Source organism: Hesperophylax consimilis, chromosome 8 (assembly GCF_061612785.1).
Source record: "Hesperophylax consimilis isolate HC1 chromosome 8, BYU_Hcon_1.0, whole genome shotgun sequence".
NCBI classification, from domain to species: domain Eukaryota; kingdom Metazoa; phylum Arthropoda; class Insecta; order Trichoptera; family Limnephilidae; genus Hesperophylax; species Hesperophylax consimilis.
The window spans coordinates 14,361,213-14,386,328 of record NC_142843.1 but is presented as its reverse complement, the minus strand read 5'-3'; the positions used below and the strand labels follow the sequence as shown (position 1 = coordinate 14,386,328).

General features: G+C 33.3%; 1 protein-coding gene across 1 annotated transcript in view; it reads right to left on the bottom strand.

Moving 5' to 3' along the window:
• Positions 1-25,116, bottom strand: part of fng (Fringe glycosyltransferase) — a 266,175-nt gene that overhangs the window by 179,176 nt on the left and 61,883 nt on the right. The window contains exons 2-3 of the mRNA XM_089634917.1: positions 21,547-21,595; positions 3,752-3,854 (exon numbers count right to left, since the gene is read on the bottom strand). Of these exons, the coding sequence (XP_089491043.1) occupies positions 3,752-3,854; positions 21,547-21,595 (152 nt within the window). The remainder of the gene's footprint in view (positions 1-3,751; positions 3,855-21,546; positions 21,596-25,116) is intronic.

Here is a 25,116-nt window from a genome sequence, read left to right as displayed (position 1 = left end):
GCGGCATCGTTGTAAATTAACCCAACGTTGCCAAATCTGATGATTTACTCAACCAAACGCTCAAATAATTTATAAAAATGTACTCGTGAATGGCCATGGGGACGCAGTACTATCGAAGTAATGCGTGGACGCAGCAAAATCGTCGTTATGCATTAAAAACCACGCAAGACGATTCTTAGTTCTGAGTATCAAGCGGCATCGTTGTAAATTAACCAAATGTTGCCAAATCTGATGATTTACTCAACCAAACGCTCAAATAATATTTAACAATGTACTCCGAATGGCCACGAGGACGCAGTACTATCGACGTAATGCGTAGACGCAGCAAGACCGTCGTTATGTATTCATAATAATATTTCAACGTGATCGGCCAGGGGGACGCAATACTATCAAAGTAATGCGTGGATGCAGCATGACCGTCGTTGTATATTCAAAATAATATCTACTCGTGATCGTTCACTGGGACGCAATACTATCGACGTGATGCATGGAAGCATCATGATTGTCATTATGAGTTAAAAATAGTATATTCTCATGAGCGGCTACGGGGACGCAGTACTATCGACGTAATGCGTGGACGCAGCACGACCGTCGTTATGTATATAAAATAATATCTACTCATTATCGGTCTTGAGGACGCAATACTAACGATGTAATGCGTAGACGCAGCATGATCGTCGTTATGTATCGAAAATTATATTACTTCGTGGACGCGGCAAGATCGTAGAAATGAATAAAAACATACACTGCTCGATATATACATCGTGTAGCGAACCTGTCGGCAAAATGTCAAACGTTCAATATTCGTTTCCAGACATTCTGAGACATTTTTTGCTTCCACAAAAATTTTTGCCATACGATTCTACATGGGGTAAGCATCGTTCTGGCCAATTTTGAGGTCAAAACATTGCAGCGTCCGTATATCGGACGCTGTAAGTCGGTGGACGCTGCAATGCTATGGAGTTTTTAGGGGTCGGACGCAACAAATGTAGCGGGATATATATATATATATATATATATATATATATATATATATATATATATTTATTTTTTTTGTTCTTTTGAGGTAATTTTTCAATAAACAATATTTTCAATTAATTTATATCGAGGCGTAACAAAAGTAGCTCAAACTGGATAAATCAGGAGCAAATATTTGTAAATTTACACTGATAGACACAGCGGCTAAATGAAAGCAATTAGTTAGCGGCGGTACAGATATTAGAGTTTGACATAATAATCCAGACAAAAAACACGACGGTCGCAAATGTGATTAAGAGGAAGCTAAAAGCCAAAAATGTGTATATTCTTGGTTTACCTTATATCGTAGGTAATAGGCATTAAAATCGCTTGACAAACGGAGTCTAGAAACGTTCGATTTCGAGCAAAAAACTGTTTTTTATTTATTTTGTAAATAATTTTATGAGAAAGTTAATCAAGTGAAACTGTCACAGATAATCTTAGCTATAATACTGTATTTTTTCAAGTTTTTTTTCCTTTATGCGTTCGTACATTTCTATTGAATTTTTTTTTTTTTTGAGTAATTTATATTTTTATTTGTATTCTACTCAAGCGAAGCGATAGGAAAACTTTCATATTATCTAAAGCATATTTTTTGGTATTCATAATGTATACCAATTCGTTATAAAGATTAATCAAAATAGTGATTTGGCATTAAGCTTCGGCTTAACGAAATTTCACTTTTTTAAAATTAGAATTAGACTTTCACTGATTTCATCATTATTTGTAATCCAGTTAAATACTGGATTGCAGGCCTTTAAGGAATGAATTATAGGTTTCCTAATAAACTTTTAGTAAAATAACTACATATTGTCGCGATGTTGGAACACGTGTTCATAAAAATTTTAACATTTTCGCATTTCGTCATTATATATTATCAAGACAAAAGCGGGTGCATGAACACGTGTTTCGATATTATTACGAATTTACTAAAAGTTTATCAGGAAACGACCTGCAATCCCGTTTTATATATAATCTTAATATTATTTAATAATATTATATTTGTACACATTGCGCCCTTGAGGTAATTTGGCTAAAACGGCGCTATATAAATTAGCCAAATATTATTATTATTATTAATAAATTAGCAATACTCATTCTTCTCCGTATATCAACAGTACAATCGTTGCCTACATCAAATCGTCTTGGGTTCAAAATTTTTTACGTAACTACAGTTCGGCTAGCATACTTTTTCAACGAATGATAATGTTGAGTTTTTGAACATGCTTCGATCAAACAAAAAATAATGATCATGGGACATGTAATCCGACATCACTTCATTCTCCATTCATTCTAAAACCCGACATGAAAAACCTATTTTTAGTTTTATAATCCGTATGTCTAATTATGCACAATAATATCATTCGGACAATTAATCCCATGAACCGCCACATACTGGAAGACTTCTTGTCAACTTTATAACGTAATCCCTTGGAATGCCAGTCAAACCACAAAATCTCAACAGGATTATAACAGACGTTAGACGTTACAGGTTTTTTTGTATTCAGAGCAGACACAAAAAACGTTTTACCGAGTGAATGGACGACTGTTTAACACCTCTCTTTTGGATTACGAAAAGATAAAGTCAATCTTAATAGCTCGGAAAGGTGACCTGAATTATGTTTTATCTTAAAAGGAAGGAGTGTATTGTTGGAAGACATCAAGCGAGATTTAATAAGAGAAGGGTCTCAATTTTCGGATCTAATTATTTATGCGGCAGTAAAGACTTATAGAAGACTGTGGTTAAAGATTCGAATTTCAGAATTAACTATGTACTAATATAGAAACACCAGGGTCATGGTAAAGATTCGAAGTTCAGAATTAACTATGTACTAAGATAAAAACACCAGGGTCGTGGTTAAATCTAGAATTTTAACTAGCTATTGAGATGTTTTATATACTATCACATTAAAAATGAATCCCTTTTCTAATCAACTAATGGCTACGAATGTTTTACATTCGATTACCTTCTGTTTGGAAAACCATAATTGAAAACCGAATAAGATGAATTTAATAGTGAAGAAAATAGTAAAGAACACCATTCTCGATCTAACAAAACTCTCAACAAAAACATTTTTTAGGTATAATTACTTTAATAGATTTTTTATAGTGTATTTAAAAAAATGGTTTGACAGAATATTTAACCTTCCTTCACAGGAACTGGAGTCAACCGCACTAATAACTGAATCAAATTCCGATTGGATAGGACCGACATTTATTTCATATATTAACTGCTGTTACGTTATAAAATTTTAGAGATATACATATGTTTCCGTGCGTGTATGCGTGTATGCGTGATTGCCAACAATATTAGAAGGCATTCTCATCAACAACGAGTCTATCTGCAGAGTTTAAGATCGATCGGATGTCGGGAATTGGTTTAATTTACACTTAATTCATTCATCAAAACAAAATCAAAATCCAAATAGATATACTAATTTTTTTTTTAAACTCCAACCGACGCAACAAAACTCTCAAACAATGATCTATGGGTTTGTGAAATTACTACACCTTTTATTTCGACTGAAATTTCTAGATCATTACAACTGTGGAAATAATAATAATAATACCTGGATGACTTTTATAGCGCCGTTTTTGTGCAAAAACACCTCAAGGGCGCTGGGAAACGTCATTTATGGAGATTTGAAAAACCGAACGAATTTGTTTTCTTCAAATTTTCTAAATTCGTGAAAAACCGAAGTAGTAAAACAGTAAAGAAATTAAATAAACTTACTTCTTATCACTTTCGAGGAACACATCAAACTCCACGGCCATCTTACAGCAGAGGGCCTTGCGGTTGTGCGACGACGAGCAATTGGTGTTTATCATATGGCCGTCTGTAAAAACAAATACAACAATTAATAATTATCATGTGAGATTCCGGAGTAAAAAATGTCTCTTACACTAACCATAAAAACTAACTACATTATACGGAAGGGCATTGACATTGGTAGCATTCATGTGAGAACTCCACGTTATTGGTATGCGATAATGTCAGTCAGTTTGTCTGTGTATAAACCCTTTTCTAGCGGCATATTTATGGAGTATTTTAACTTTCGCATTTTTTTAAATTGTAATTTTTTGTACAAGTCGTAGAGAACTTATTTTATTTTGTATTTTGTGACATCTCTACATGTTTGTGTAAGATTACATAGGCCAAATTTCAGGACAAAAATCTTTTGGCATTCATTCGTTGACTATATTTCAATTACAATTTTGGTTACACACAACGAGATAATATCGATATAATCGGTTTGTGTACTAATGTGAAGATACAATAGCACCCGTATAAAATTGTATGTAACTGATACAAAAAATACATGGTAATATTATTTTATTATAAAAGGGTATTTAAAGGATATATTTTTTTACAACATAAAAAAGTTTGTTTTCGTAGGTATGCACTTAGGGCCATTTGTTTCACTGAATTCGAACATTTCGTCAAATTTCAAAGTTAATTTTCAAGTTCTGTTATTATTTTGGTTCTCTGAAACAACTGATCCATAATGGAATGATAACAGAACTTGAATAGAACGTTCCACATAATTTGAAAATTTACTTTGAAATATGATTAATTATTCAAATTCTATGATATGAGTCTTTGATATATTTCATACAAATGTTAAATGTTAGCTTTTTAAAAGTTTGTTAAGTTGTGCTGCCGGACAAAGGTTAAATCGCTAATACGTATTATAAATAGGAGTAGCGTAAATATTTTATGTTATGTTTATGACACGAAGTCGTTAGTCTGGGAGCAGATGTTTCTAATCCAGTTTCGTGTTGGCTGACGCTTGGGAAGTTAAAATCTGTCAGTCCGTACACTTTTTCGTTCAAACTTTTAACACGGGAAGTTTGCTTTCAATTTCGAACTATTCCTAAAATCCTACACTCTATCCCCTAAATAAAATTGGCGCAGATACTTGAAATGATTTCCCAAATTAAAAATTCAAACAATAATATTAGGTAGATTTTAACACAAATTATATTGATTGAAAAAAAAATTATTGTTTTGAATAAAAAGAATGTCTTAAATCATCACAAATCAAAAACTAAACGACGTTGCAAGATAAAATAAGATGCAAACCTGTCAGTTCAGACAGAAAACGCAATGCAAATTTCACTACACCAGAACTCACCGTTGTACTGTTGGTGATTCAGGCGTTAAGATTTTTAGATAAAAATTAGTATCTAATTACTAACTAACTAACCGTCAGGCCGTTTCCCCGCAGGGGTAGGCAGAGAGGATGGACCTCCAAACAACTCGGTTTTGGCACACACTCCTTGCCTCATTCACATTCATACATCGTCTCATACATAGTCTTCTATTATTCTGACTCTTGACATGGCACGACTCAAGTATCTGATTCACTTGGTCGTGCCATGTCTTCTCGGGCGTCCCCGACTTCTGCTACCATTCACATTTGCATCGTATATTCTCCTTACACTCCTTTCTTCAAACCATCTAAGCCTACCTTTCTTGATTTTACTCGTTACGCTTACATTGCACTCTTTGCGGATCTCCACATTTCTCACACGATCATACATGGTTTTACCACATATACGCCTCAGGGATCTCATTTCTACAGCATTCAGTCTACTTTCATCCATTCTCTTCCAGTTCCATGCCTCACTTCCGTACATCAGGGTAGGTACCTAATTACAACATCAATAAAAGGAGAACTAAATAATTAACCATCTCGTCGTTTCTCTATGCCGCCCTGCCATACATCAGGGATAAAGGAGAATAAAAATGTTAATTAATCGAATAGGTGGGTACCTTTCGGAGCTAATTGACATTGGATTTGCAAGAATTATTCTTTGCTATTTGACGTTGATTACGCCTCCATCATTCACCATTAGGCCGTACAATCGATTAGGTTCACTAATTAGCAGTCCGAATTGATAGATTCCCTTCTTTTTCATACAAATAAACCTATTTACTATTTAGGTACTCCGAAACTAAACGAAAACAAAAGGCTTAATTGAAAATCATTTTCAAATCAATTTATTCGGTTACAAATCAATAGTTTTTTTTAACTATAAATACGTCCATTTTAAAATGCTCTCGGCCTTGCCAGATGCCGAGCGGGTAGGATCGACATTTATTTCGTATATTAACTGCTGTCGTCCGATTTCAGAGAAATGCGTATGTACGTGATTGACACCAAAATAACGCATTTTTTATTTTTACTAGCTACAAAAGTTAAGAAATAATAGAAGAATATGTATGAGACGATGTATAAATGTGTGACAAGACCGAGTTGTTTGGCGGTCCGTCCTCTCTGCCTACCCCTGCAGAGAAACGGCGTGATGGTTAGTTATTTAATGACAAAAGTTTATTAGACATGAAAGGCTCTCGACTAGCGATCCGGAGTTCACAGATTCAATCAAAACCTCCTAGATAATAAGGCCGGGACAATGAATCAAATCAGCCTCCTAACTTAATGACAACCTCAAAAAAAATGTATTTTCATAATTTTTGTTAAATAACTTGTTTTGATAAACAAAAATAAATTGAAAAAAAAAGTTAAATCCCATACGAGTTAGAAGGCTGATTTGAATGAGTGTCCCGGCCTTGTGATCTAGGAGGTTTTGGTTTTTTTTTTTTTTACATATTCAATAATATTGCTATTGGGTTTATTATGTTCTTAATTATGCTATTAAAATAACCCTATGAGTCAAAGTTTGGGAATAACTAACATAAAGCCATTCAGTCAAATTTAAACATTACACTAATTGGGGAAACTTTACTGGGGTAATAACCATTAATAATTTCTAACATTTTACTCAGAAATCAGTAATTGAAATTAAAATACCTACCTAGAAATAATATAAATGTATCGTCTGTAAGTGGGCTACCCACAGTTTGATAATGCCTTCAGAGGGCGAAACAGCTGTCACGCGTAATAATAATTACACAGCAGAACTTGTTTAAAAATAAACTGTTTTTATAAACCCAATAACAATATTATTAAATATATACAAAATAAAAAAATAAAATGGAGTTCTACAAATTAAACTTAATAACAATAAATAAAAAAAGGTTTTGGTTTAATCCCGGCGTGCCCAAATAAATTTTATTTGGTGGCGTAAGACCACCATTTAGAAATTCAGCATGAAATGGCCTTAGCCGTGTTTGGTGACCAGATCCGAGTAGTCAGGTATTTCCCCACCTTCCTCTTCCCCATATACTACCCCTACCCACTACCTTCAGCTTCACAACATACCCTAATTTGGGATGCCATATTATCACTGATTCAAAAGAAAGAATGCATTGTCATCGACAACGAGTCTATCACACGAGTTTCAGCTAGATCGGATGTCGGGAATACGTGGGTTAATTTTCGCTTCCAGGATTTGCATTCATTCATTCATTATCGAAAATAAAAATTAAATTCAAATAGATGTACTTATTTAAAATTTTTAAATAAATTTTAATTCCACGTTATTAGTGCGTTCAGTGCCAGAATTGCAGTACAAAATATTTAAATACAAAAAAGGCCTAATTTTTTGTGAGAATAACGGGCATTTTCACTTTTGCTTTATAAGGTTCAAGTTTTTCTGCCATTCAGTCATCATAAAAAACCAAGTAATGATTTTTCACAAAAATGGTGCTGTATAAATCTACCTACATACCCAAAATATTACAATAGGGATTAGACGAGAAATAAAAAAAAATAAAAGCATTTTATAAAAGGATTAATTTAAATAAATACACTAGGGATAAGCAGCTTACTTTTCGTATTGCCCTTTTTTCTCGGTGGCCAGATTTGAAATCTCCCCAGGCAATTTATCAGTTAACCCTTTGTCCCCTACAGATTTGCACGTGGGTGGCATCCACCCAACAATATATTATAATTCCGAGACAGGAATAACAAACGATCTCAGGGCTTAATCGAAACATTAACACGCAAAGGGTTACAGAAACAAATGGCCCTTAAGCGAGATAGGAATGTCGAGAAGGTACAGTACCTGATACTGATAAGGAAATGAGGCCTATGTTGTATATATTGTACTTTATCAAGTTAGATCAAAGAATGGAAGATGCGAAGGAAGGAGAAAGTTATTTTATGTTATATTAATCTAAGAATTTAAATAGGCTTCCTTTGCACCAATATAAATACAGTCTTCCTCCTTATCTCTGTTATTTTTTTTTCTTTTGGCTTTGTTCATTGACTAAATTTCAATCAACCAACAATATCGTATATAAACGGTGTGGTGTAAAAAATTGGTTACACACAACGAGATAGTATCGATATAATCGAAAATGAAGTAGATATTTATTAAAATAGAAAATAAAACATTTTTTAACTTATTTCCACTTGTTTATTTTACCAGTACCGGTTTCGTACTGGTAAAATAAACAAGTGGAAATAAGTTAAAAAATGTTTTATTTTCTATTTTAATACTATATAATTCCACCACGTATAACAGTGAAATAAATAAACTCATAAAAGTAGATATTTCTTTTAAATCAATAATACATAAACATACCGATACGGAGTTGGTAAATTAGTATCCTTTTGCGTTTCGTTATATAATATGATAATTACATTATGAAATAAACGTAAGATAAACCAATTAAGATCAATTAATTAAGCGGTTTATACGCGTACAACATTGCAAAAAAAAATAAACAAGAGATGTAAGAACAGTAAAAATTAGTATAATTTTCGAATACTAATATGATCACTATGATAAATCCGGTCAGTTTAAATTTATAACTTTCAAGGTACAATTGAAAATATCTACATCTCTTAGGGTGTTGTATGTTTGGCAGATACGTCTCAAATGAATTATGCACATATTTAGATTTTCATAACTTGTATAACTAAATAAATCTGGTGTGGCGTTCGGAACAACTAAATGCAATCCTTTTTAACAGAAAAGATTATTAACAAAACAGTTCACATTTTTGCTTAAAAATAGCATGAAAAGTTTTACTACATCTACATAGAGCAATGGAATGATTACTAAACCGATACGACAGATGTTTGTTAAATTTTTTTAATGTTTTCAATAGGATGAATATAATTCTAAGTGACTGAGTAAAAATCAAGTTGTGATCATAAATACAACATATACAATAGAAAAATAAGTATATGCCGTAAAGTGAAGGGCTTTGCAATGCGTAAAATAGGCATTTACTAAAAATTTTTCAATACGTTCCTTATGAAATATAGTATTTTAGAATCTTGGAAAACTCCCAGATCTCCATAATTGTTAGTATTGTTTTATAAAGGTAAACATATACAAGACAATGTTGTTATATAAAGCACAAAGGATAACAAATTAATAGAAGAAAAATTATTAGCTTGAAACACATATAAATTGAAAAATCTTCCGAGAAAAAATAAACGCCTCCGGCGGCATTTCAATTTATATTTGTGTTTCGGGTAATAATTATTGCCTATAATAATTTGTTAGTGTTTATGCCTTCTATTGTTCTTTATTTTATCGTATTAAATTTGAATCTATAAAATAAAATAATTTTAAACAAATTCACAGTTTTACACGACATGTCGAAAAACCACCCCTTTTCCCAGTCTTTAAAGCAGAATTTTGATACCGCTTGATGAAATTTTGCACATCTGACGTTTGACTACCATAAGTAGTTGAAAGTTTTAATGTTTAAAAAACTATAAAATAAAATAAAAAAAATTAATGTCTCCTGATTTCTGTGAAACGTAATCGCCGGGTACTTCGGCTAGTACCTTCTAGAAATAAATTAGTTGGTTTACTCGAAACTGAGTGGGATCCAAATATATTAAATATCGGGGTTAGATAGCTTGTAAGCAAGCAAACATAATATTTTGTTGTAGAAAATTCTGAATGAAAACATGAAAAGTGGTGAAAAGCGGGTGAAATATCACTATCAATAAACAAAACAATTTTAATTAAAATTATTACGTACAAAATAGGTTGCAAAAACTACCCACTCTTTACCGTGTTGTTTTCATCATAGCACATATTTTACCTGACACAAAGGCCCACTTATGTACGGCCTTTTACAAAGCTGCAATTTCACATAATTTTTCGTCAGAATTTCATAACAATGCACTCGACTCAGTGGCGTTACGATCAGATGGACCACATTCAATAAAATATGCCTTTTTTAAATCTAAAAAACTCCTCTATGATGCTTTTTTTATGGTATTAATTTCAATTAACATTGTCCTGTTAACACAATATATAGTTATTAGGTAAATTTCTCTGGGTAAAAGTTACCAAGAGTGCCCTAGGAGTGAGTTTGTCGCTACACCATTGCATTGACTCTATTGTTAACCCCGCAAAGCCAGGTAAAGTTAATTATAATTAATGCAAACAAAGGCATACTTCAGACCTCAAAACATTGATTAATTAATTAAAAATAAATTTAAATATTGAAGACAATATTAGTGATTTCTAAACGAAAATCTGAAACAGAAAAATCAGAAAAGGAAACGGTCAATATTGTATTCTCTTCAATATTTAAATATTACAATTTGAGGTTTTACTCAATAAAGTCATTCCGAAAAATAAAAATAAATTTGGTTAGGATGTTCATTATTTATTACCACGTTAGTTTTTACATGCAAGTGCCTACCTACTTTTAACATTTTATTCACTATTATGTTCAATTCCAACAATCAAAACTGACCCTACAAGTTAAGTAAAAAAATAAACTATTTGTTCTGTAAACAGTAAACCTCATGTCCAAAAAAGTGTTTTTAATTTTCTCTTATTTAATAAATCAAGACCAAAATTTCCTCTGAAATCATAAGATTATTAAGTACGTGTCTTAATTTTTATCTACGTAATAATAAATCATAAATATTTAAGCAACATTTTTTAAATTTCATACAATTTGTCCGAAAAAATTTCACCATCTCAATGACAATTATTTTTTCAAACATTCTTCAGGTCGGTAGGTAAGTACCTTAAACATAATAAAAATGATCTGGGGTAAGTACCATAATATTGATTATTCCGATTTGACAGCTCGTAGAAGGCGCCGCAATCAAGCGTACTTTGACGGAATAAAAGGGTAGTTTCCAACACGGCCACCGTTTTAAAAGGAATCTATCAAACAAACTAACAGACAGATTAAATTCCAAATAGTAGAGTAGGACTTTGCCAATAAATAATTTAGAAACCTTTTTTGAAATCATCATACTATTCCTATAAGAACCCTGCTGGCTTGACATCATATTGATCCAATGATATTTTCGCCGATCTTTCGCAAAACATCGTTGACTTGTTATATTCAGTGTTCGTCGTGTGATTCCTTCCGGAGGTTCCTTCTTACCAAAAAGGCAGCAGCCCTCCGAAGCGCCCGACTAAACGAGGGCCCGAGGCGAAGTAATTTAATTTATTCAAGGGGCCACGGTAGCCGGGCAGAACTGAGCATCTCCTCAACTCCCGGCTGGACCCTAATAACAGGCTCCGGACTCTTCCTCGCGGAGATAAGGAAATTTTAATGAAATTACAGCCCAGAGAGGAATTTAAAATCTTCAATTAGCTGTCGCTGGGACATGAATATTAGTCAGAACGGTAGCAGGCAGTGAACCCTTTTAAATCACTCTCGCTGGTATGTAGTATTTAAATTATTTTTTAAACAATGCGGATGTATATTTGAAAGTACATCTTGTAATGTGGTGGTCTCGTCTACGTCCACAGCATCAATTATTGTTCACTTATCGTAGAAAAAAGGAATGTATTGTTTCTAAAGCTCTTTATATTTTTTGTATTTACCAAACTTAAAATAGATCCACTTCATGTGGTCTGATATAAATGTGGTACACTTTTCTTTAAATGTGCTTAATATAAGTACATTTTTTATTTTTACTTTGAACTTAGCTTTACATTTAAATGCCTTTATACAGTAGACAATTCTGTTTTAAAACAAACGTTTTAGATGTATTCAATATTTTTAGTATTTTTTTTTATTTCTGTCTTGTATGGCGTGTGTGGAATTCTTTATTGTAATGTAGTTTATCTCTAAATTAAGTTGGTTGGTGGTAAAATACTTAAAAAAAAACTTTGTTTAACAATCATTATTTTAAACTTCCGATTTTATTGTCCGGGTTAAATCTTCCCCATAGGAAAAACTAAACCCTTCCACTCACTTTTCCACAAATGATCATCTAGTCAATCAACACTATGCAAGTGCATTATATAAGCAAAATAAATACAAAACAATACAAGAACAACACGTCAACTAGGGAATGCAATCCCGGTATACCGGGATCCCGAAATACCGAGATCCCGCAGACATTTTGCGGGACTAATCTCGGTCGAAAATTTTGCGGGATCCCGCTGGACTGGCGGGATTACAGAGAAGCGCAGCTCATACGTGTTACTCTGACACTTCTCTCGCTAATCTGGAGACAAACTCAGCAGCAGCATAAGCACCAATGTCACTTCAAGACGAACTCGAACTTACTTTGATTAGTATGAAGAGTTCGAGATCAACAGCCCATCAACAACCTAGATCTGGCAATATGAGCAACCTTGAGGTTTTCATAAAGAAGGAAATGAATTACTTCGAGTCCGGTGGATTAAAAGGCACATACCTTCAATTCACTTACAATGCGCTAATGACTATTGTGCCAACCAGCGTGGAAGCTGAACGAGCTTTTTCAGCCGCTGGCTTCCTTGTGTCCAATATCAGAAGCCGTTTATCAGATGACACAATTAATACTTTAACTTTTTTTACGAAGCTATTTCCAAAATAATGTTTAATTAAACTTATGATGCTCATTGTACAAGAATATTGTTTATCGTGTGAACGTTATTATTCAAATTGAAGTTTCAGTTTCAGTGCCGGCAATCCGGGCGTTTATTTTATTTTCATTTGTGTACATAGACTTCTTTTGCCCACCTCACTAGACTAGAAGTCTGTTCCGAAGCGGGTATGTTATGTAAATTTATGTCTTATCTTATTTTTTGCCAATTAATGACTTAAATTTTACCTATGTCTAACTAAAGGTATACCTATTAATAAATCATTTAAAATGTCCCAAAGAACTTGTTTTATTATACGTATAAATTTGAAAGTATAAAAACAAGGTTGGTAGATCGAGGTATTAGGTCTTTATTATACGATTGATTAGATATCTAAGTCCATTCTGCTGGATCCCGCAAATACCTGGATCCAGCGGGACTAAGATTGTTCAGTCCCGCAAATACCTGGATTGACATTTTCTTGCGGGATTGCATTCCCTAACGTCAACTCACCAGAGATCAAATGGGAAAATAATTTAAATTATAAATAAAATAAATAATTAATTAAATATAATTTTTTGCTATTAATTTATATTTATTATGCTTCAAAATTTGTCTCATTGCTCTATTCTGAATTATTTGAAGATGATTTAACCTACCTGCAATACTAAGATAGAGAATAATAGAACAGTAGTCTAAGCGTGGTGCAATAATTGTTTTATGTTTAACTTGTTGTTTTTTGTTTAAACACTTTCTTAGCCATTTTTGGCAATAAAACCGGCATTTTCTTCAAGAGATATCTTTCAAGAGCTTTCATTTGAAGGCTTATCATTAATGAATACACGAGAACTATTTTTCTGTTCAATATAGTTTTTGATAAAATTAGGAAAGCAAAAACATTTTTAGCATTTATGGAATATCGGATCTGCAGATTAAGTAGGAGTCTATTTTACGTAGTGTACGTCGATTAGCAGACGTCTTATGCTTGCTCCACTCTCTCCGCGAGACTGTCTGAGGGAGTCATATAAATACAAATTTAAGTATAAAAATTCAACTCGTACTTTTAAAATTTGAAAAAATAAACTTTTTGACTGAGGATTGATCCTTCCTCCCTTGGGACTGAAGTCAACACCGCTAACACCTAAGCCAAATCCAAATTCGATATCACCGACATTTATTTCACATATTTACTGCTGTAAATTTCGTAAATATAATTTCATCCAGTTTCAGAGAAATGCGTGTGTGTGTGTGTGAATGAGTGCAAAACGTTGATAGAACGCATTGTCATCGACAGTGAGTATATCTGCCGAGCAGCTCGATCTGAAGTCGAGAAGTGGGTTAATTTCCACTTCAATTTCAATAATTCATTCAATCAAGAAAACAAATTCAATTAGATGTAATTGATGCCATACGTAGTAATGCAAAATCATGTGTTTTTGGTTTGAAAATTTGGTCGCCTAGAAATGTTTCAGATGCTTTAATTAAATACTGCGAGTAGAATACATCTTGGCCTTTGAAACAATCGAGTATTTTTTAGATAAGTCTTTTTATAAGTCTAGAAAAAATAATGTATAAGGCCTATGAAAACTGCTTTAAAGTTCAAAATCTCCTACTTACAAACCCATTTTCGGTTATGATTTTATTGTATAATGTGGCAAATTAAGATATTTATAAAATGATCGAAAATTAAATATTTATGCCTGAACATCCACAAAATAAAATAAAAGGCACTTTTTGGCCATGTTTTTTTCTTGCATAAATCAAAACAGGCGGATGGTGTCAAGCGGGAATTTAAACCTTATCGCCATCTACGTAAGGTGTGTTATTGATAGCGGCTCAATTTAAAATATTACACGATGTTGTATCGCCTTAAAAAGACAACATAAAACTAAACGTATTATTTAATATTAAAAATATGAAAAAAATATCTGAAATTAGTATCAGCTCAACAAGAGAAAAATAGTTCACGTAAAGAAAACGCCGATAATCTGGATATGCAAAGTAGAGCAAATTCAATGACTAGTCACAAAAAAGATGTAATTTTAATAAATTAAGCAGGTACGCGTACCTACGCCATTAAATATATTAATGTAACCATTTTTTATTACTTGGAGTAATTAATGAATCCAAACGATGAAAAAACTGTTTTCTTTATAAATACACACGCCGTGATACCTTTAATATATAATTAATGTAAATTTAAATCAAATCATCAAAGTAATTGGACAGGTTTTTTTATATGTTTACAACGCAACGTGTGATGAATAATAGTTAACCAGTAACACGTACGAGACTAGTGGGAATCTTACGTAAGTGAGGCATGGCTATTACTTATGAAATTGTTAAGGTTATTAAAGTGCATTATTATCACTCCATACGAGGTATCCATATTGAGAATTCAATGGCATTAGAAATGGAGATTTTTAATTGGAAATCGTTAAATAATAATATGGTTTTCGACTAAAATCAAGATGTAGGACGGAGGTACATTAGTAGGAACGAGTGGGTTTATGAGTACGATAATATTATACCTACTTCACTAACTAATTAACAACCACGCCGTTTCACAGCAGTGGTAGGCAAATAGGATAGACCGCTACACAAGTGTACACACTCTTGTATACAAACTCTTGTATACACACTCCTTGCTTCATTCTCATACACGGAGAAAACTTACTGATATGAAATACTGTTAATTTATTCAAAACCTGGTAAAATTATTTTCGTTTTACTGTTAAAAATGGGACTGCAGGCCTATAACGAATGAATTAGAAGAGTTTCGAACAAAGCATCAGTCAAAACCTAATGTTTTATGAGGACGTGTTCATACAAATACTGATATCGATATTGTCGCATTCCGTCGTGATATCTATTAGGAAAAGAACACGTGTTCACGATATATTCTGAATGACTAATATTTTATTAGGATGTTGGCGTGCCGTCACTTTTTTAACAGGATAATTTTTATCCGTATACATACTATTCTGTTATTCTGGCCCTCGACTTGACTCAAGTACCTACCTATCTGTTTGATTCACTGTGCTGCTTGATTGTGCCATGTCTTTCTCGTATTATAGTATCCTTACATTCCTTTCTTTTTTCATCCGCTCTACATGCCCAGGCCAAATAAGCATCCCTTTCCCTCTCAACCATTGCGCTTAATCAGCCGTGTATTATTTCCGGATCTGCTCATGTTAAATACTTCGGCCTTCATTAGAAAATATAAGCCTCAAATATAAAATAATGGTAGATATTCCAAAGAATTAAAATGTTGTACCTTCTACATATAACATTATATTTACATTATTTAACCCCTTCAGCACCGCACTTTTATTTCCATATATAGACCATATTTTAAGCTTCATAACACCTTGAACAATTATTTGAAAATTTTTGGAATACAATTTTTTTTCTAATTTGATTTTAATTATTTTTTAGATCTCAAGGGGTTAACATCACAGACATAGGAATTAATAGACGAGAAGATAATGGCGAGGGGTAAAATCAACTGTTGAAGAACGAAGGGCGTAAGGCTGACTGTGATTCGTCAATAAATCAATCTGACAGTAAATAGGCATCTCGCATTATAATATCACCATTTACTTCTTAAAAGTAAAATCTGCTTTGGAATGAATAGACATTTTTACATGGGAGCGCAAATTACTCGCCACGTTATGAACTAATTTGCGAAGTCCAAATTCGGCAAAAAAATTCGGTTGTATTTTCAGAGTCGAATATTTCGTTAAAGTATTTAGTTAAGATACTTTTATAAATGTTCATAATTTACTTCCCAGCAACCAACCAGCTTTGTGTTTCGCGTCCAGACGTTTCTCGATATGATAGTATAATATGTTTCTAAAACTGATCTATATTATACGATGTGAATATGCTTAAAATAAAGTAAAATAATGCTTATATATGGAATGTAATACGACAATTGGGTTTATTCTCTTTTTCACATCTATTTTTACAAGTTTTCATAGTACAAGTCAACATTTTGCCGTGTTATTTCGTAAAATGAACCGATGATGCCTCGACCATAGTTCGCACAAGAATGATGACGTCACGTTTTCAAATTTCACTTGAGGCCATACGCCAGCCCAGCCGGTTCCAATGGAACCGGTATGGGGAGTGGGGATAATACGCTTTTAATCACTTAGGGCAGGTCTACTTATATTCATATGTCTATGGTTAACATACATTAATATAAAGAAAACTTTTAAAAAAAATTCCATCACAGTTCGGATCCCAGGATCCCAGTTGAGCAAAAGACCCGAAACTGGATCTGTCATTATATATACAGTATTTTTTGCTGGAATAAAGGTTGGAACAATGAGGAATATCCTTCACAAACGGTACACAAAATACGGGAAATTTTATTTTTTTTGTTCATGTTCCTCAGGAGGAACTCTGGTATTGAGAGGGTTAGCAAAATTTCCATACTCATACATTTCAACTGATAACAACCGTTGTTACCATTCTTGCCTTACACATAATGTTAAATAAATGTTAAGTAAATAAAATAACTTTTTGAATTGAACATTGCGAGGACGAAATTACAGATCTCTCTGGATTTTAAGGTTTTTTTTCTGCTTCAGAGCAAACTAATTGTCTGCTATATAGTACCTGTAGAATAATAATAATAATAATGATTGGATTATTTATATAGCGCCGTTTTCGTGAGAAAATCACCTCAAGGGCGCTTAACAACTTAATTTATGCATTAATCACTTAGGCTTAGTTACTTTTGGTTTATAACTAAGTTTCATAGATAGAGAGAGACTTATAACTAAGACTAATGTCGAGTGATTTACAACTAAGACTTTTAACTAATGACTTAAGCTATACATATTTTTATGACCAAGTGGGCATTTTTACACAATACCGCTACAAAACGACTTACAACTACGGCTTAAACAAGAGATTTACGACTAACATACATATTTAATTTATATTTACAAATACCGATTGTTATGATTTCTGCGCGTGGTGTCAGTTATAAATTTTTTTTTTAAATTATTTACGCGTAATAAACGGTTAATAGCGGTGAAAAAAAAGTCAAATAGAAAATCCCCTGGACTGAGCAATGAAATACTACTGATGAATAAAACAATAAAAAAAGGTCATCATTCTGGATACGACAAGTTGAAAAGGTGAGTCTTTAGTTTTGCTCTGAACTCAGATGAGCTGTCGATCTTTCGCAAATATGAAGGGAGTTTGTTCCAAGCTGTTGGGCCTGCTACTCCAAAATTGGTATTGTGATTGCGCATAGGTACTGAAAGTCTACCTATGGCTGTTGAAGATGCTGATCGAAGCGTTGCTTGCCTAACATTAACATCGTTTGGAATGCAGAGTTCCGACAAGTAGGGTGGCGCCATATTATGTACGGCTTTAAAAACCATCCAGCAGAGTTTGAATTGGATTCTCTCAGGGCACTTAAGCCAATGAAGGTTCCGCAAATGTTGTGAGATGTGGGAATATTTGGGAACACCAGTTATCAGCCTTGCTGCAGCATTGAAAACTGACTGAAGTCTGTCAGTGTATATTTTAGGGAGACTTGCGTATATGCCATTGCAATAGTCGAGTCGTGATACAACATAGGAGTTTACTAACATCTTTGTGGCGCTAGCCGGAATATTTATTTTTATAGATTTGATTTGACGCAGGTGAAAGAAACCTGCGCTTACTGTTTTGTTAATTTGGGATTTGAGTGAGAGATCTTCATCTAGATGAACACCTAGGAGTTTAATGCCATTTTTAGGGATGATGTTGCAGCCAGAAGTAATGAGAGGAGTTTTGTCTAACATTGACTGGCGCTTTTTTGTTGCTGTCCAGAGAAATTCTGTTTTGGATGGATTTAGTCTAAGTTTGTTCGAAGACATCCACTCTGTTATGGCACCAATGCATTGAACAGTAATATCTTTTAATTTGTCTTTCTCATTCGGTGCACAGTAGAAATAGATTTGCTGATCGTCAGCATAGCAATGGGAAAGAAGTCCGAATGAATCTATAATTTTGGCAACATCGTTGATGAACAGAATGAAAAGTAGGGGCCCCAAGACTGAACCCTGGGGGACTCCAGAAGTCAGGGTCACGTAGGGAGAGTTTTTAACGCCCGCTTGTACAGATTGGGTTCGGCCACAGAGGTATGATTTTATCCACGAAATCCAGAAATAGGTAAGTAGTAGATAATTTCGATTTTTCGCTACGCAATCTATTTAGAAGGGGTGCAGCGAAATTTGGCAAAATTTAATGTCATTTCGAAGAATTTCAAACTGTTTTTCTACTCGTACAGTTTGAGATTCACTTGTATAAAGCTATAAAATAACTGAAAAAGTTAAAAAATAGTTTTTTAATCTGTAGTGTACTATGTACACTACATGTACTATGTAGGGTACTTGGATATATATTTTTGGGCGCTGTCCAAGTAGTGTAAAGCTAACTAATGTGGTTGAGATTTATAGATTTAAAAAGTTGTCTTGCTATTAAATATGCAACTTGCTCCATCCGCAACCACCGTGTTGTTAAAAATCTTTATCGTGTATTAAAAATCTATAAGGCAGGAACACGTACGTCGGATCAAATTAATTTATTCACGATGAACCAATTAACAGTGCGGCCACTTTCAAATTCACGAAGAACTGGTTCAAATCAAACCATTATTAGGTACGCATTGCTCGATTTGTTCTCGGAGTCAAGCCGCTGCTGACCGAGAGATGGGCGTGATTAAGCCCACTCAGTTTTCGGCGAGAATAACCTTCATGCATTATTCATAAGAAAAAATCTAGCCGTACAATTAACAATTCGATTTACATGTAATGTTTAAGATTTACACACCCGACGAGAAGGAGGAAGTGATCTAGTTTTTAATAATCTTTTTGAACACTCTGTACATACCTACACACCGTTTTTGTTATCTTCTATGTGGTTTCAATCAATGCTTTAAAAAAACGTTTATTGGTAAACGGACAAATCAGAACACTTTCTAAAAGAGGTACAAAGTAATGAAAAGTGATAAAAAAATAGATTAGGAGAGGTTTTTTTGATAGTTCTTTTTTGCAATTACTTTATATCACGTTTCTATTCTGATTTCTCGTGGAACCCTTTTATTATACGACTTATAATCAAATCGTATAGTGTATATACGCAACCTTTCTCCTCACCATCTCCTACCCCTCAACGATTGATAACATAGGTACCTACCCCAAACTAAATTGTGCGGTACGAATTAAAATATAACAATTCTGAAACACAGAGTTTTGGGAGAATTTCCAAGAATATCTGTGTATTATTTTGTTTAAATTTCTGTCGATTCTTAACAGACAATATAATAATAAGTACGTACACTTGCACTTTGCAATACCGCTATTAATTGCTCATTAGAAGGTTTCATTTATTAATTGTGATATATGTTACATTTTCAAGTTTCGAGATCAAATAAAACTGTTTATTTTATTAAAACTAACTAAGTTATACAAAAGTCAAAAATTTAACAATTGAAAAGGATAATGTACTGTTATTTAAATAGTTTTATGGTCCTTTTAAATCGCATTCCATGCATGAATGATGTATGTCACAAGTCACAACGTATGTCACTATTCATTAATGTATGAAATATTTAAAAGATATATATATCATTAATTTATTTAATTATTTTGTAAGAAACAAACAGCTTTTATATAATATACGAGATAAATATACAAGTTAACTGAAGTCAAGCCACAGAAGTATCTTATGTTAAAGTGCATTAGAAATCAAGTTTTAGTATCTTAAAATTGATTTGGTGTTAAAGGAAGGGTAGAGGAAGAGGAAAATAGGAAGAGGATAGGAGATGCTGCCGATACATTCCATACTCTCATATTAATAATCGATCGTACGCATTACTTCATATCGATATTTCTATAGGTTATTACCAAAAATGTCAATGCTGTAAAATTTTATATTATATTGTGCACACATACGAGGAATTGGGGAATTTTTTCGAATGTTTGTTCTACACGAGGGTAGATAAAATAAATCAGATTGTGGGGTTGATCTAGACGGAATATGAAGATTTATTAAATTGGTAAGTTCTGGTGAGTCCAGACAATGCACTATCTATGTTTATTTTTAACATATTGGTTAGTAAGTTTTCATAAAATTGCATATATTCTTGTAAAAGATTTGATTAACTGCATTTTTTCTTGATTATACAAAGGTGAAATCGAACACAAGCGAGATTTAAAAAAAAAAAACTCTTTCACATTCCACACACCTTCCTATTTAGTATTCTTTGTTTTCACTAACTCATACCTACGAAATTAAAAATACATTTTAAGGACATACGTAATAGATATATTAACTATGTATAATTGAATTTAGAACCATATAACTTATAGTAAAATGTACTGTGAATGCCCAAATAAATTGTAGTCATTACGTTTATATCATTAGCTTTCCGCTAACGTATTCTGATCAATAAAAATCCAAAATGTACCCAAACTAAGGGAAAAAAATCTGCAATGAGAAATGCCGTTTATTTTCAATATCCAATTTAGATGAATAAATAAAATGATTATATTTTAATACCAATATATTCAATTGCATTTGAATAATTAATATATTTCAACAGCACGCGTTGTTTTGATTCCGTCATATCCGTTTCGTGCATATTCACGATTATTGTGAGCAAAAAGTTCCAATCAAGTTTATACCCATTGTCCAATATTGAACACTCGTGTTATTGTGAATTATTATTTGAACACGTTTGTGTGTTTATTGTTCTCGGCATGTTCCGTGGTATTAAACAATTATTAAATAAATATAAAAGTGTGAACAACATACTTGTTTTTTCTTGATACGTGGAACTGTCAGCGTCAGTAAAGAACCATATCTGAAACAAACAAAATACATTTATTAAAATGTGTTGAACAGTCGTAAATACAACGGAATAATCTATTTGCTATAAGCTGGGGTTGAAGTTTCCACAGCTTTTCTTTCTGGGATTTATAGATCAACGAAACAATTTTTAACTTGAAACGTAATTTGGATTTGAATGCTCGTTTCATTAAACTATCAAAAAGTAAGAATCTACGACAAGTTTCTGGTTAGCGCGAAAATACAGGGGAATATGAAGTTGATATTTAGGTAGTTACATGAAACCAAATTACTGTTGCATCCAATTAATAAAACTAGTTTCACACAAACCTATAATTATTTGAAAGGTATTGTTTACTTCATCAAAAAAAAAAAAAATGTTTTTTCGCCTGGTCAATGAGAATCTCCAACGAAAATGCTATCAGTGCAGAGCATGTGATGCAACACAGTACGAAGCTTTTGATTCAAATACATTATCCAAACAATTCTGAACACTTTCCGAGAAAATTAATTGCGTGAAGCTTCAAACATCGCTTTGTTAGCTTCAGAAGTTCGGGCAAGTAGCGAGCAATTTAATCAGAGGTAAATAGTTACCGGATCTCTGACCATAAGGATTCCCGGAATATTTGCCTAATAAAACGCTCCGTCAAAATAGCTTTATGCACTGGCGAGCTGCGGGCTGCGGGCTGCGGCTATACAATCTAGCGATCTAGCCTAGATCATCTAGTTGGACATAGTGCAGTATGCACACAAGTGCATTGCAGTGCATAGAAGCTGCATAGCAATGCATTATACTGTTCAGCAGTGAATAAGATAAGACATAACATTGACGTGCATAAAAATCAAATACACGTCCAATACAGGAATTTTACTGTTGAGGTGTGCAAGTTACCAAGAAAATCGAAAAACGAATTGATAAGAGTAATCACTGATCACATTAAGGAATTAGTCAAGTAAATGATTCGAAGTAAACCTAGGCAAATTATTTGCTTAATAAATCAATTGTTGAAATGAATACTTGCTCCTGAGCAATTAATGACAATGGCTGTTGAAAGTGTGTAAAAGTTTAAGATGTATGTAGAAAGGCATTTTTACGAGGTAACTATAATGGTTTGGTTTAAATTGTTTCAAAAGAGGCTATTTTCATATTTGCATAATTTACACAAAGTTAATAATAAAATTATACAAAACCAAATTGGTAAACAGAAAGCATAATATATAATTAAAATATCAATTAATCGACCGTGGGTCCCTAAACAACTCGCCGCTAATCCTGGACTTGTTTGGGCCGATTTACATATAGAATGGTCCGGGTGCTTGGGGAATTATAATTCCATAATTAATGTGAATGGCTCTAACTACAGCCTCCATCCACCACATGCCGTATACAGAACACAGTGTAATTTATGCCGTATGGTCCTGCCGCTGAGAGCTTCATTGTAATCTCTCTTTCTGTTAAATGCGTCGTTTATGGAAAAGTGGGAGCGGTTACAGTCGAGCGATTAGCGGTACCCCTACATTATACCCCACATGCAGGAAAGTTCTTTCAGTGAGTACAATATTTTGTAGGATTCACTAGATTAACTTCAAGGATGGTAATATTGACCAATTAAAAAGTGTCGCTCCGTAGATTATGCATCATGTACCAAAATAATGACAACTGGAGTTCTGAGTTATCTAACCTGCCCGGACACGAGAGATGAGGTTAAAAAAATACCTCATTTTCAAATATATCCTTCAAAATCACCAAGTTATCTAAACGTAAAATATTGTCAGTCTTTCCCCATTTGCTGATTCCCAAGCAAATTTTCAGTATGAGACTGTGTCCTATGGTCGAGTGCAGTATCCGTCTTTACAGAGAGCTGTCGACACTGGACACCGATGTTTCAGAATTCACTTCAAGTATAGAATATTTTAGCTTCTCGTTTTTGGTCTATTAGTGTATATTTTTCCGGATTCGGGTAATCGTTTTGTTTAAAATTCCCTTCGAGAATGTATATCGAAGTCGATCCACCTAACTATCCCGTCAAATCTCCGACCGACGAGTATTGATGTATTAATTTTAACAGCGTTTAAGTATTTTTAGATTTGCAGTTTCGTTCGGCTAATACCTACAATGGTCGTTGAAATGTTGGGCGATAATTCCATATCATCCTGCTCGCTCATATATTCATCGGTTTGCGAATAAAGGGAGGTTAATATAATATCAATGGATGTTTCTATGTAGCTGTTGGCACGAAGTGGTACCGATCGTATTCCAAAAACAATACATGCTGATACACTATGCTATTATTTGATCGATATATGTCTGATCGCTTTGGGAGGCGGAAGTTAATGAATAGCCTATTCAGAAGTCAGCATTCTACATTCAAACAATTTTACATACAGTTTCAATATTCACGTCATTTTGAAAGCCACTAAATTATGTAACGTGATTCTGACGAAAAGTCTAGTAGACAGAAGGGAGGAGTTTTTATGTTTGTTTTGAATAATTTCGTAAGCAATTGAACCTAACAAGATCTAAAGAGCTTTCAAAAATATGTTAATACCAATTCGCATAATTTATAACAGTTCAATCTAAAGCACCAAAAAAAATTATGGCATGAATTTACTGGCGGTGTTTCAAATGTATTGACTGCCCCATAATAAATTAAATAAATAAATATACGAAGGCAACATTTTAGTATTTTATCTGTCACCTGTCAAAGTTGTGGGTACCGAACAAATGATATTACTTTTTTCATTGTCAATTCTGTCAACCGCCAAACCGGACAACTATTCAAGTTGCTTTGAAAAACGAGTTAGATACCAAATATCCAGGGGCGCAGCATCGAACTGAGTACGTGGAGGGCCGTTATAACCTTGACCTTATATTCAGATTATTCGAATCAAATTAAAAGTTCACACGCGGAACATTATTTATCGTTTTACTATTTTTTCAAAAAAACAAAACAAACAAAAACAAAAAACAATGCCGAATCAGACATTCGTCAGTCATTATGAATGAAATATAATTTAATTTTCGTTTTAAGACATTTGCGACTACATAGAATATGTTGGTCATGGATAACTGTAATTCTGAAAATTATCGAATAACGCCAGTCCAAAACACCATACTATATCGAAAGAACCATAACAGAGTTCAGATAAAATGTTTAAAGTCACGCTTTTGGATAAACATGCCATAACGCTTGAAAATCTCCCCCGAACAAGACTCAATAAAAAGCTCATTTAGAGCGAATATACCGGGCATTGCATGACTTTTCTCTACTTTCTTTAATAATGATAATAATAACATAGCATTTATATAGCAGTTTTGTGTCAATTCACTTCAACAAATATAATATGCATGTATTTTATATATAAACTTTCCGGAAGAAATTCTCTAAACGAGAGTGAAAACCCTATCGAAATCCGTTACGTAGTTTAAAAAGAAGAACTTGCGCACAAACAGACAGACGTGGATAGCGACTGCGTTTTGTACTACAGGGTTTTCTAATAAAAGGTGTTATTTTGAATAGCCCGCTATTTCGGTAG